At 46.4% G+C, this 14,080-nt stretch overlaps 1 protein-coding gene across 1 annotated transcript in view; it reads left to right on the forward strand.

Moving 5' to 3' along the window:
• The first annotated feature begins 251 nt into the window (after positions 1-251).
• PPA1 (pyrophosphatase (inorganic) 1) overlaps positions 252-14,080 on the forward strand; it is a 36,013-nt gene continuing 22,184 nt past the window's right edge. The window contains exons 1-2 of the mRNA XM_027840732.1: positions 252-358; positions 5,159-5,217. Coding sequence (XP_027696533.1) covers positions 295-358; positions 5,159-5,217 — 123 coding nt within the window. The 5' untranslated portion in view covers positions 252-294. The remainder of the gene's footprint in view (positions 359-5,158; positions 5,218-14,080) is intronic.

The raw sequence follows: 14,080 nt of genomic DNA on the forward strand, positions 1-14,080 counted from the left end.
TTACAGAGAATTCGATAGGAGGAGCTTGGGGGCGGTACCCGGCACGTACTTTGCGCCCGTAGAGACAGACACTGGAGGAAAGGGTGGAGCGGGGCGGGGCGGAGCGGAGCGCGCGCATGCGCAGTAGCCGAGGGGGCGAGAGGATTAAAAGGAGCCGGGCCGAGCCGCGGCCTTCAGTGCTCTCGCCGCTTGCTCGTCTGTGCGCACGCGCGGACGGCCGAATCGCCCTTGCCGGATCGGAGCAGGCGTGCGGCAGCGGCTGCGGAGCGTCGGGGTGACCGAGCGAGCGGCGTCATGAGCGGCTACAGCAGCGAGGAGCGCGCGGCGCCCTACAGCCTCGAGTACCGGCTCTTCCTCAGTGAGTGCCCGCGGGAGCGCGCGTCCCCGGCCCGGCTGCGCGCTCCCGCGCCCCCTCCCCCACACCTGCGTGCGCTCCCTCATTCATTCATTCGTACGTCCTGGGGCCACGTGGCCGGCGGGGCGCCCTGGGCGACCGGGTCTGGCGGAGGGGGAAACTGAAGCCCGGCCATCCCCCCCCCACACCCGTGCAGCTGCCCTGGCAGGGGCCGCCTCTGGAGCCAGGGGTGCTTGACAGATGAAGAAACTGAGACCAGAGAGGACGAGTGAGGTCCTGCCAGCCCCGAGCGGCCAAGTTCAGAGCCGTCTTGTCGCAGATGGAAGGGCCAGAGGGAGGCCAGAGGGGCTGGGGCTGGGCCAGGGTCATCCGGGGAGTCATCAGACGGTCCCAGCAAGGACCGAGGTCTGGGGTCGTGGAGCGCAGCCCACCCCCGCGAGCCTAGAAGCGTCTTAGAAACGCTCGGTCCTTGGCCAGAGGCCCTTGGACTCCGTGGTGTGTGCCTGCTGCGTGCCCACTGTGTGCCCGGGCAGCAAAGTGAGGACCCGCGCGTGGGAGACCTTCACGGGCCGTCTAATGGTGGCATCCCCCATGCTACACCCAGGGAAGCCAGGGTTGGGGGATGCCGGGTTCCTGACTGTTCCGAATCCCGGGACACGCAGGAACTCCCTCCCCCCATGGATGGCCTGGCATCCGCCCTTGCCCGGCTGGTTGTACCTGCCTCTGCTGGCTCTGGAAGAGCCGCTGCAGGGTTTAAATTCAGGAGAGAGAAGGTGGAATCCCAGGTAAAATAATCCACTTAAGAAGATTGTCTCAGGTCTGGAGCCCTGTGGGATCCCATGGGGAAAGCTCCTAATATCGGGAAAGAAAGGTGGCATTTGGGGGGGGGGGGGGCCTTGGCTGCCCCTCCCCCACTCTTAAGCTTTTGGTGTCATGGACCCTCTGTCGGTCCAAGGATCCCTTCCTAGAATAATAACTTTAAATACATAAAATAAAATACAAAGAATTGAAGAGGGAACCAGAGCTCCCTTTGTAGATATGAGGAGCCCAGCTTAAGAAGGGCCCTACCAGCCCCAGGGAGAAGTTGAGGCATAAGTCTTACTGACTGAGAAGCCCAGATAGACTTGGAGGTGGCTAAGTAAAACTGTTGGTTATGGGAGATGTGGCCACTGAAAAAAGAGTGAATTAGGAGCCCTGAACGCTGATCGGAGAGCCTCGGGTTCTAGGTCCAGCTTTGCCCACTCTAGGTTCCAGTTCCTTATAACAGGAGAAGTCTGGACTCTGACCCCAGTTCTGTGATTCTGAGGCTTTATGAGAGGCATCATGCCATCATTTATAACATTTTTCTCCAAGGTTAGGGAGAGAGCCTAGATGTGGGATTTCATTGGCCTCCCCCCACCCAGGGAACTCCTGGGAGAAGTAGTGCCCTGTGCCAAAACAAGCTGGCATCTCCTCCATTTAGTCCTTAGTCCCAGAGTTCCCCAGACCACTGAGGGGTCCTACGGTCAGTGTGGTCAGAGGTGGGGCTTGTGCCTTCAAGGCTGGTTCTCTGTTCTCTGGCCAGTGGGGCCTCTCCAGAATGAATGAATGCCTGAAAAAAGTGTTAAGTGCAGCTATGTGCAAAGCCTAAGAGCCACACATTTTCATAATTTTCCCAGGAATTGTCTCACCCCAGACTTGTTGATTGAGCTGGGATAGAGTGACTAATCCTAGCCGACCCTCAGTGGTCCTTGGAGGTTTCCAAAGCTCTTTCCTGAGAACAGCGATCTCAGGAAGGGGTCACCACATTTTAGGTGAGGGGCCTCAGGGTCAGGTTTGTGTCTGTGACCATGGAATTGGAGCTGGCCCTTCTGGGACGGCCTTTCTTTTGGCCTGCCACCTTCGTCCTTTGGGCAGCTTTCTGCCCAGGAAGTCTTGAGATTGAAAGTTTGCAGGGACCTGAGAGAGGGATTCCCCAGTCTGACCCACTCATTTATAGGAAATGAAGTCAAGGCCCACGCTGCCGTGCAGGGGCTTGTCCAGGGTTGAGACCCAGTAAGCAGCAGAACCTTTGACTGACCACTGCCCCACACTGTCCCCCGCCCGGCATCCGGAGCGGTGGAAGTTACTCTTCTCATCAGACTTTTGTGATGATGGAATAAGGAAACACAGATGCATAGCCTTCCTGGCCCTGCACTGAAGGATTTGGTGGGGGTGGGGTGGGCTCTGTACAGTTGAGAGGTGGAGGTGGTAAGAAGGTAGTGGGGGGGTGATGAGTTCGTGAAGAAACAGTCTCTTCTGTTGCAGGGATTTGGAGGGAAGAAAGAAAGAACACTTAAAAACTTAAAACTTAAAAAGCTTAAAAACAAAGCTGTAGATTAAAAGCCTGGTAAATTTAGGTCCACAATCCATACTACCCTGAGGGGCGTCCTGGTGCTGGGGCTAGTGGGCAGTCAGAGGCAAGAGCTGGGTTCAAGTCCTCACTGTGGTCTACCCCTGAGTAAAGCCCTTTATCTCTCTGCCTGACAACTATGGATTCCAAGTGACTGAGAACAGAGTTCCCAAGGCCAAAGTTCACCACACCCAATGCAATCGCTGTTTCTGACAAAAAAAAAAAAGGCCCAAACTTGTCTTGGGTGCTTAGCTGGAAGGAAGGGGGCAGTAGGAGGCCATGGTGTATGTGTGTTTTTTACTTTGGCCAACTAAAACTTTCAAAACAATGCTAGAAGCAGCTGTTGGCCGGTGGATAGAGTGCTGGGCCTGGAGTCAGGAAGAGCTGAGTTCAAATGAAGCCTCAGGCATTGTGTGACCTGGACAAGTCACTTAGCCCCTGTTTGCCTCATTTTCCTGGTCTGTAAAGTGGAGATAATGATAGCACTTACCTCCCAGAGTTATCAGGAAAATGAGACAATTTGTGTTAAGCACTTCGAAAATCTTAAAGTGCTATATAAATGCTAACTTGCTAATTGCTTTTAAAAGCAATGAAAGAAACTGGTGTGTGTGTGAGAGATATTTTGTTTTTTACATAATCATTTCCCAGTCTGCCCCTCCCACTCCCAGAGAGCTTTCCCTTATTGCAAAGAAAAAGAGTTGAGCAAAGCTAACCAATGAGTTGAAAAGGTTTGACCTGTGCAGGTTTCCACACCCATAGCCCCCCACCTCTGCAAAGAAGTAAGGAAGTGCCTTCTCATACCATGCTTTAGGTTGTAAGAACTGCGTGTTATTATAAGCACTTCCAGAGGTTTTAAACGAGAATGAACTAGTGATCAAATGCTTGCAGCCTTAAATGCATATTATAAATGTGTTTTCCTAAACCATATTTGGACTAAGTAATTTGTAATGGCGAAAGAAGTAGACTAGTTTGGACCAGCCAAGTCTGGACGGACAGACCTCTTTAGGCTTTTGAGGTGGTGACAGGGTGTTTCAGCTTTTCTCAGTCTGATTTCTTTGCTGCTTGAATCTGAGGAATCTGTCAGATTGATGAGTTTCAGGCATTTAGAAGTAGACAGGACCTAGACCGACCTGCTGTCTTTATAAACGAGATACTAAGCTTGATTTAAGTTGGCTTACGTTGATTTTAGAAGTACTTGTATTTGTAAGAAGTTCAGAATCTTGTCTTCAGTTAATAATGTAATTTAAGAGGATTGGAAGGAAGGAACTGTTGTATTCTTTTAGAATAAATGTGGAATGTAATGTAGCCTTTTGTGTTTGGAGATTTTCATTTAGCAGAAAGCTAATTCATAGCCAAACCATCGAGTCTCAATGGAACGAAAAGAAAATGACTTGTGATATTTATCTGTTTTTACATCATAATAAATTCTCCCTCTCCTAGAGTTTGGTAGTGCTTGACCTGTTTGGTCCATCCTCAGGCTTTACTAGCATCCCCTCCCCATTTTTTTTCCCTTAAAGACCAGGTTTCCCTCTCTTGCCCAGACTGGGAGGGCAGCAGCCCCTCCCTGGCTGGGGTCCAGGCCCACGTCTGATTGGCCGGGAGCTTCGTCGTGTTCCTTTTTCCAGCCTGGGCCAGTTTCTCCTCCTTGGGCAGCCTGGTGGCCCCGGGTCCGGGGGTACCTCCATTGATTCTGACCTTGGGGCAGACACCCATTTCACTTAGTCTTCTGTAGCTCAGAACTCCCAAAGTCCGGCTATCCGCTGACCTCGCTCTGTAGCCAGGGTTACAGGGGTGCACCGTCATACCTGGACCCCTCCTTTACTGTTACCGTGTTTACTTCAAGGACCTGTGATTTTTCTGTGCGCTCACTCCTTCCATTCCATGCCTTACAGGATCAGAAAAACTCATCCCCCAAGTCCAGCCACGTCTTCCGACTTGGAGAGACTGAATCTTGAACAGAAGAAGAGTTCATGGTTTTCCATGGACTTCCATGATTGTTCAGATGTTTCTTCGAGCTCTAAAATTCTATAATTTAGTTTCATTTGACAGTTAAAGCGGCAGAATTATTCACATTGCAAATAGTTCTTTCTGTTTCTGGTAATAGATCATCACTCCTAAAATCCTAAATTTAGGACTGAAAGTGACAGCTCCTTAGTGGTCCTCACTCGCAGTCCCCTCATTTTACACGTGAGGAAACTGAGGCCCAGGGAGATTAAATGCCTTGCCCTCCTTACTCAAGGAGTAAATGATGGGGGGGGGGGTGAGGGAGGGGCAGTGCTATGCTCTCCTCATTCTACTCTGCTAGTGTTAAGATAACTCACAAAACAGCTTTTCTGCATGCGTGAATAAAATATCAGTCTAAAAATACAGCTGTTGTACAAATTTGGGATACTGATTAATAGCATTGCTGACTAGTTTCTCTCATTTTACAGAAAATGCAAGTGGAGAGTATATATCACCATTTCATGACATTCCGATTTACGCAGACAAGGTATGTATGCTTTTTTATTTTTCCTTTTTGGACACTTTCAGAAATTTCTTATTGGAATTTGTTTCTGGCCTAAGGAGACGGCATAATACATAGAGCACTGGCTGGGGAATCAGATGATGGAGTGGTTCACGTCCTACTCGTGATAATTACTACCGCTGTTACCTTGGGCAAATCACTTGATGTGCTTGGGCCTCGGGTTTCCTCACTTGTAAAACAAGGCGGTGGACTCTGAGACCTTTCCCATCTCTACCTGTGATCTTATTATCCATTGCAGCCTCTAACAGACCCTTCCCTCAGGGAGGTATATAATGTTTCCTTGTTACAAGGGAGCTGAAGGCACCACAGAATTTGACTGAGTATTCAGGAAATCTTAAATCCATGTTCAGTGAAAGCTGCAACTATAAATTAAGGTAGCATTGAAATAGAAGCTGGAAAAAAAAATCCAAATGTAAAAGACCTTTTGTCTGTACTATATAATCAGAGTAAACTTCAGAGGGGTTTGTGGTTCTGAGATAAACCACATAGGGATTTTTAAGGAGAAATGGAAAAGGTTTTATTTACATAAGGGTCATCCAGAACCTAGGGCACCATTCCAGACACAAATTGGGGAGCAGGACTAGACCTGTGGGATTCCAGCGGTTTGGGAACTCCCAGGTGAGGGAACGCTCTCCACCAACACAGGTCTGTACACATTTGGGGGCAGAATCAGTACTTTGGACCATTTGATCTATAGGCAGCAGATAGGGTCCATAAAAATCTAATAAGGTGAGAATACTGGGGGAGATGTATATGATGTAAAAACAAAAGACATCAATAAGACTGTTTAAAAATCAAACGTGGGCTTCCCCCCAGACCTTTAAAAGAGAAGGTTCTTGGGCTCCCCCCTTGGAGCTAACATTCTCCCCTTTCTTTCCCACCAGGAAAGTGAGCCACCGACTTCTAGAAGCTTCAGTAATTCCATTTCTGCTTGGGGGAGGGGGGCAGGGTGGGAAGCAGGGTCATTATTAAAGTGATGTCAGGAGAGTGTTTGGGTTCCTGGTCCCTGTTGAGTTTTGTTTTAATTCACACAAACAGGATGTAGGTCCTCAGACCTGCATTGGTTTATTTATTTTGAAATTGTGTACTCCCATAAACTTTCTGATCTGGAATGATACCACTCAGGCCTTTGCCAGAATGTTTTGCCTCCAGACTTCAGTCTCTCCAGGGACTGAGTTTCCAGCACGTCCAGTAGAAATGAGTTTCCTTTGCTCAGCTGGGCCCTGACCAGGGTTTTGTAAGCCAGTGTTTGGTCGCAGCAGGCCCCAGCGACATCCTTGTCGGTCCTCTGGAGAGAATGCCTTTTCCTCTTGGGCCTAATTACTTCTGAGGTGCAGGAGAGATTAAAAACTTGAGCAGTTGTTTTGGGTTTCTCATTCCCCTGTGGTGGCCGTGGATCTGGGGGCTTCCTAATAGACAAGTAGCACTTGTCCCCGTTTCTGTCCACCCTGCCTCATGTCTTCATTGCTTTTAACAGCTTGACATTTTCCTTGACCCTCATCTCTGGAGCTGGAAGGGGCCTCTGAGACCACCTAGTCTGACCCCCTCATTTTACAGATGAGGAAACTGAGGCCCAGGGAAGTGAAGTGCTTGCCCACGATCACGCGGGGAATAAACAGGAGAGGCAGGATTTTAACCCCCGTCTTCTGACTCTGACTTGGCACCTTTGGCCCTGTCCCACGCTGGTCTGAAGCCTGGTCCGTCTCTAGCCTGTTCTTTTCAGTTCCTGGGTTTGTTTCACTCTTGCTGTGGAATGCAGCCTCATGGTCACTGATGTTCACTAGTGGGCTGGCCAGGCTAGCCACCAGGCAGACTTCTGCTGGCTCCTCAGGAGAGGTGAATACTCACCAGAACTCTTGTATGGGGGGAGGGGAGCCCCCCAGTAGACACGCACAGAGCCATCTTTACACGGGAGTTTGGCATTGACACCTGACTTTGGGAAGACAGTGATCGAGCCCAGAATTGAAGGACAGCTTTGTTCTGGAGGGCATGAGGCCTCATTCTAGGCCTGCAATCAGATTGGCACGTGCAGATAGACTGTCTGTTCTTCCAGGAAACCGCTCCAGTTTGGAGCTACCTGCTTCAGCATTTACTGAATTACCTGTTACTTGAGAACAGGCAGCACAGGGGGCCAGCCTCTGATTGGTCCGTGATCCTCTTTGGAAAGTTCCAGGTGCTGTTCCTCCTGAAGGTCTGATTGTTTCATCAGACTGCTTAGGAGCCCGTGGGCACTCTTGTCCTCTCTGAAATGTCATCATTTTTGAAAGTTTGTGCTTTGTTAGATTTGGTGTCAGAGGACTTGGGTTCAGATGCTGGCTGGGTAATTTTTTATTTGTGGGGTGTCAGGCAGTGAGGTAGCACAGTGGATAGAGTGGTGGGCTTGGTGTCAGGAAGGCTGAGACCAAATCCTGCTTTAGATCCTAACTGTGTCACCCTGGGCAAGTCACTTAACTGCTCTCAGCCTCAGTTTCCTTCGTTGTAAACTGGCCCTTCCAGTTATACATCTGTGATCCTGTAAACTTAACCTTGTTGGGCCGCATTTTCCTCAAACAAAGGAGTTGGACCTACTCTCAGTCCTGTGGAGTGTCTCATTTATGAGGGATCGGTAATCAGCAGGATGCCCCTGAGGCTGGCACCATATGGACACGCTGACCTTCCCACATCCAGACTGGAGATTTAGCTGTGATGTCCTGGGCATGCTGCCTCTTCGAGCTTCCGCAAAGGAGGAGGTTATAGCCTGTCTGTTATTGGAGATGGCCAGAGTGAGGAGCACAGGTCTTATCAAGTGTGGGCTGAGGCAGTGGCATGGGCATAAGCCAGGAGGCTTCAGAATGACTTGGGAATTTTCTGGGGAACAGAGGGTTTCATTAAAGCCCAGTCCATCAGATGACTTCTGAGAAGCAGGAAGTTCTTTTAAAAAGGAAATTAATCTTTCTGTTTCTGGGCTTTCCCCTATGCCTTGGTTAATACCTGTTATTTATGTCTTTTCTATGTTACATAATCTCCCAGTATTAACCCCCACCTCAAACCCCACCTTGTAACCAAGAAGATAGAGGCTGAAATCTGTCCCCAGATTAGAAACTCGACTTTACAGGAGGCCAATCATTCAGAACTTGCTCAGATGACTGGCCTTGCCCTGTTTGGCTTCACTTTCTTTCCTTTACACACAGTTATGTTTGCTGTAATGTGGCATATCAAACTCTCTAATGTTCCAGTCCTCCTCTCCCCCACCCAGACCAGAGCATCCCAGAGACTGATGGACTCTCCGCCCTTGGAGTTCTGTAAAGGGGGAGGAGGGAACGTCCTGAAAACGAGCTGTCGGTACGGCACACTGTAGAGCAGAATTGGTCCTTAGACCTGGCCATTCCTGTAGCACTAATGTTTCCTAGTGCTTTCCATAGATTTTCTCACTTGCTTCTTGCCGCAACCTTGTGATGGTGGGTTCTGGAGGAGCTGGTGTCCCTATTTTACCAACATGAAGCCATTTTCTAAAGTTTACATGCCTTGTAACAGGCCCGAAATGTGAATTGAAGTCTCCCTCACTCTGTGCCCCATGGCCTTTACACCATGTCATATAGTCTGTTCAGAATCGTTTGCATGTTGTCATCTCCCCATTAGATTGGGAGCTCCTGGAGGGCAGGGACTGGTTTTTGCCTTTCTTTGTATCCCCAGCACTTAGCACAGTGCCAGTCATAGTTAGTTAGACACTTCATGAATGTGTTGTTGGCCAATTAAAGTAGGGGTTCTTAACTTTTTTAGTATCTTGGAGCCCTCTCCCCCCAACCCTACGGATCCTTTCCTAGAATGTTTTTTAAAATTTATCTTATTTTTAATTTATGGAATAAAGCAAGCATTTCCATAACATAGTATAATTAAAAAAAAAGAATATTGCACATGAAACTGCAAATTTATTGTGTACAACTTGCTACTTCTTTTAAATATAAAATAGTTATCATGTAAATTTTTTTCCCTTCCCCACCCTAGAGATGGCTACCATTAGACACAAATATGTGTGCATATATATGCACACACACATATGTAAAACCATTCTATACATACATCTGTTTTATCAGTTCTTTCTGGATGCAAATAGCATCTTCCTTCATAGGGCTTTGTTAATTTGGGTATTTATGAGAGTCAAAATTACTTATTTGGCAGAGTTGTTCTTAAAACAGTAATGCTGTTACTGTGTGCAATGTTTTTTTAGTTCTATTTGTTTTGCTCTTCATTGTTTTGTGCAAGTCTGTCCATGTTTTTCTGAGATCGTGGAGCTCATCATTCATAGCACAGTAGTATTCCATCATGATCATATGTCGCAACTTGTTCAGCCATTCCGCAGTTGATGGGCGTCCCTGCAGTTTCTAGTTCTTTGCCACCACAAATATTTATAAATATCTTTGAACATATAGGTTTTAAAATGTTTTTTAATGCATAAAATAAAAATACGTAGGATTGCCAAGGAAACCAACTGAATATTGATTTCCTTTAAACATATTAGTTTTCAATAACATTGAGATACAGTTATCAGAATATTTAAAACATATTAATAGATTCCATGTTAAGAACACCTGTTCTAAAAAGCCTATGGAAATAATAAGGATTTAAACAATCAGTATACATTTATTAAGTGCCTGGCACTGCTAAACTCTGGGAGCAAACGAAAAAAGGCTAAAGATACATTCCCTTCCCTTGGCCAACAAGCATTTTTTAATGGTACTGTAGGTCCAGCACTGAGCTAAATTCTGGGTGTACAAATGAAAACAGGAGACAGCCCCTGTCCTGAAGGAGCATTCATTCTCATGGGGTGCATGGAAGGGAGCTGAAAAGTGGGGTGAGTTAGGGAGGAAGGTTCCAGGCCTAGGGGTGTGGTGAAGTCCTGAGGATTGTTGCCGGGTGAGAACTGATGGCTCGCCTGGGCAGGAGTTCTCCACCTTCCCTGGTGTGAATTCCAGGGCTGCAGAGAACTTTCAGATGATCCATTTCTGGGGCATGATGGAGGCGCCTCTCTGCTCAAGGAGTTCACATTCTAATGAGAGGGGCCACACGCAGTAGATGTGTACATACAAGATGTAGATGTGTATTTACAGGATAAATTGGAGGTAATATCAAAGGGAAGGTAAAGCCATATAAAGATGGCTCCTTTTTGAATGGTGCCTGCACAGCCCAGACCCAAAGGATTCCCTTCGAGTGAGTTTTTAATGAGTTTTGGGCCACTGGGCACTTACCTCCCTTATTAGCAATACTTCTTCAACCCAAGAGTCTGATAATGAAGGCTCACTAAATATCACTGATTCTCCCCTGCTTAGGATTGATAACAAGAGCTGTTGTCCTTCCATGGAGACCTTTTGTAATCTTCCTAGTCCCTGAAATCCAAGCTGAATACTCTCAAGTTCAAATTCCTTTCCTTGGGCCTAAATGGGCCCAGGCCACCTGAGAGAGCCATCACCTGAGAAAGTGACCACTCAAGAGCTCCAAGCTCCCATCTCTTTGCCCAGAGAAGCCTTATTGAAAGAGTTTTGTTCCCAGAATGCTTAGTTGAGGTCCGACTAGGTTAATATTTCCTGCGCTTTTTCTCCATGGATGAAGGACTTCAGAATTTTCTGTTGCTGATTGCCAATTTAATCAGAACCAAATGCACCCAAATAGTCAGATCTATAAATCTAGTAATTTATTTCCTTTGAGAAATGTCTTGTTTCTCCCCATCTCCTCCCTTCTCACCTGTAGCCTGAAGCAGTTTCCTGATATCTAGTGGGTTGGGTGTGGTTCAGACAGGTGAAATTAGTCTCGAATTCAGATTTTTCATATCTTTCTTATCTTAGTAGATCAAAAATCTATTTCAGATCTCTTCCCAAAACTCCAAACTCCTTGTGCTTTCCAGCCTTACCTATGTAAAGTTTCTCTTCCTTTCTCTGTATATCCTTTCAAAACTGCGTCTGTCTTCTTTCATATTCTGATCCAACACCTCCTTTAATATTGCTTTCCTAGTCGTATCCCAGACTACCGATAGAACTGATCTTCACCCCACTGAATTTCTTCTCTGTAAATTGGCATAAAAATTTTTCTTGGTGCAACTGAGATTAATTGCAGTACTGTTGCCTTATCATTCACAGAAGAAAACACAGTGATAACAACAAAACACTTCTCCAAAAAAAAATTTTTTGCTTACTCTTTAGTTACTCCCTAATTTAAACAAGCTTGTCTCATTTTGTGATCAGAGAAAGTGTTAATAGGCAGTTCTCAGGAGAACACAGCAACACTATGATGAACAACTTTGACAGACTTAGCTCTTCTCAGCAATACAATGATCTAAGACAACTCCAAGAGACTCATGATGGAAAATGCTATGCACATCCAGAGAAAGAAGTATGAAGTCTGAATGCAGATCTAAGCATACTATTTTCACTTTTTTTTTTGGTGGCTTTTCCCTTTTGTTCTGTTTCTTCTTTCACAACATGACTAATGTGGAAATGTGTTTACATGATTGCACACATAATACTGTATATCAGATTGCTTGTGGTCTTGGGGGAGGATAGATGGAAGAGAGAGAAAAAATTTGAAACTCAAAAGCTTATAAAAAGTGAATGTTGAAAGCTATCTTTACATGTAAATTGGAAAAAATAAAGTACTATTTACAAAAAAAAAATAGGCAGTTCTTAAGTGCCAGAAAAAATTTAAACTGCAAAATGCAAGCCTTTTTTTTTTTTCTCACAGTGAATTCACCTTCCTACCCTAGCGCTAAAACAACTAATCTGTCACTGTTTAGGGAAAGAGCGATAAAAGGTTTCAGTGCTGTTCCCATGCAGTTTTCACAAAGTTTTCTTCTTGTTTTTTTCCCCTTAAAACAAATTCTGCAGAGTGGTACCCCAAAACTCACCAAAACATTTCAGCATTTATAAAAACATTCAAACCACAACTTAGAAATTGAGTCATAAGTTTAGTCTGAGTTCGCTTTAAATGCTATACGTCCCTGCAGACTAGGGCACAAAGATTCCCTCTTTTCTTTATCTCTTGTCTGCCTTCTAACTTGGCCAGAGTTTAGAAAGGCAGAGAGACAGAGATTTTCTAGAGAAATAAGTTTTCACTCTTTTTTCTTCGACTGATTAGGCCCCCACAAAAAGCTAGTTTGACTTACAGCAGATAATACAAGACGGACCCATGAACACTTAAAAATTGTGCACAAGTAAAAGTTCCTTTTCAGGCCAGATTTGGGACTTTATGTCTTAGACTAATTTGAGTAAGGACTGGGTGACGGCTAGAGAGACGCCTCTTATCATTCAGCTTCGTCTTTGCTAGCTCTGTTTCCAGTTATTCCCTTCTGGCTCAGACGCATCTCTGTTTCCAGACTTATTGAGGGCTTACCTAACCCCTTTTGAATGGGAAATGCCATTCTACCTTCTCACCAGTTATAGCTGAAGGCCCACGACCTAACCTCCCCTCTTGCTGAGGGCAGTGAGTGGCCTGGAACTTACTTTGTGACTTCCCAAAATGACTGACCACTGACATACATCTTTTGATCACTCCTCGGCCTGAGCTAGGAGTCTCCCTTGGATGAAAAAAAAATGTCTCTGAGGGTCTTCTCCCTTGGGGATTTCCTGGTTTTCTGTTTGCCAGTTATTGCCAAACAGCCACCCTAAACACAAACAGGACATCCAGACAGATAAACCAAGTTGCCGTTTCTCCAGTAGTGCAGGGCCTTCTACCTTGGCTTGGAAGAGTTGTTACGAAAAGGCAAGTCAGGAGGAGTCCTTCAGTGAAAAGGAGTGCCCTGGGGAATCCCCCAGAGGCTGTCCCAGGAGTTGGGATCCCTTCTTCAGTTTTCTGGCTGGCTCACCAACTGTCTCGATTGCCATTAAGGTAAACTGAGGCAGCAAAGTTCCAAGCACATTCAATTTATTGGTAAAACTAGCGGTTATGAATAAAAGGGTCTTGCGCTCCTCAGCAAGCCAAGAGACCCTGAATGAAGGCTGAAGGATCATTTTTACAGACAAAGGGGGCAGCATCCAACAGCTAGAAGGCAGCATCACAGATGGGGAAAACAGTACGATTGGATGGAAATCAGGAATGTGGGTCTAACAATTTCTCCTTCCATGTTGTCGATAGGAAATGCTCATTGATTTAGTCCGCCTGCGTGAATAACTAATAGGACGTATTTAACAGATTTCCTCTGATTGGTCAAGTTCAGCTCGTGGTATAAAGGTAACAGGTTTCTTTTGAATAAAGTGATTTATAGGGAAACTGACCTTTAAACTTCCCTGAGAGAAGAAGACCGAACTTGCAAACTTGGAGACAAGCACGACTGAGGCAGTTATACGTGATGGTGGCGGTGATGCAGAAGAGAGTCAGTTACAAAAAACAGACAATATCAATTTGATTTTCTTACTGTTGAGCCTGCAGGGAGCCAGGGAAGCCAAGAGGCTTAGTGGGAGAGAGGCGGGTGGGGGGGGTGTGTGTGTGAAAATTCTAGGCCTGGAAGACAACCAGTGAAAACTCCCAGGGGCTGACGATGTAGGGTCTTGTGCAAGGAAGCCAGTGTCAGTATGGGGTTGGGGGTGGTACATAACAGGACCAGAAAGGTTGGGCGGGGGCTCTTTTATGAAGGGCTTTGAATGCCAAGTAGAGGATTTTATATTTAATCCTGGAGGTGATAGGGGGCCACTAGAGCTTAGTAAGTAGCAGGGTGACGTGGCCAGACCTGAAGTATAGGAAGATCCCTTTGTCAGCCGAGCAGAGGATGGAATGGTGTGGGAAGAGACGTGTGGCTGTTGAAATGCCTCAGGTGTGAAGTGATGAGGGTCTAGTCTACACCACCGTGGTGGCTGTGTCAGGA

Source organism: Vombatus ursinus, unplaced genomic scaffold (assembly GCF_900497805.2).
Source record: "Vombatus ursinus unplaced genomic scaffold, bare-nosed wombat genome assembly UNPS02014847.1, whole genome shotgun sequence".
NCBI classification, from domain to species: domain Eukaryota; kingdom Metazoa; phylum Chordata; class Mammalia; order Diprotodontia; family Vombatidae; genus Vombatus; species Vombatus ursinus.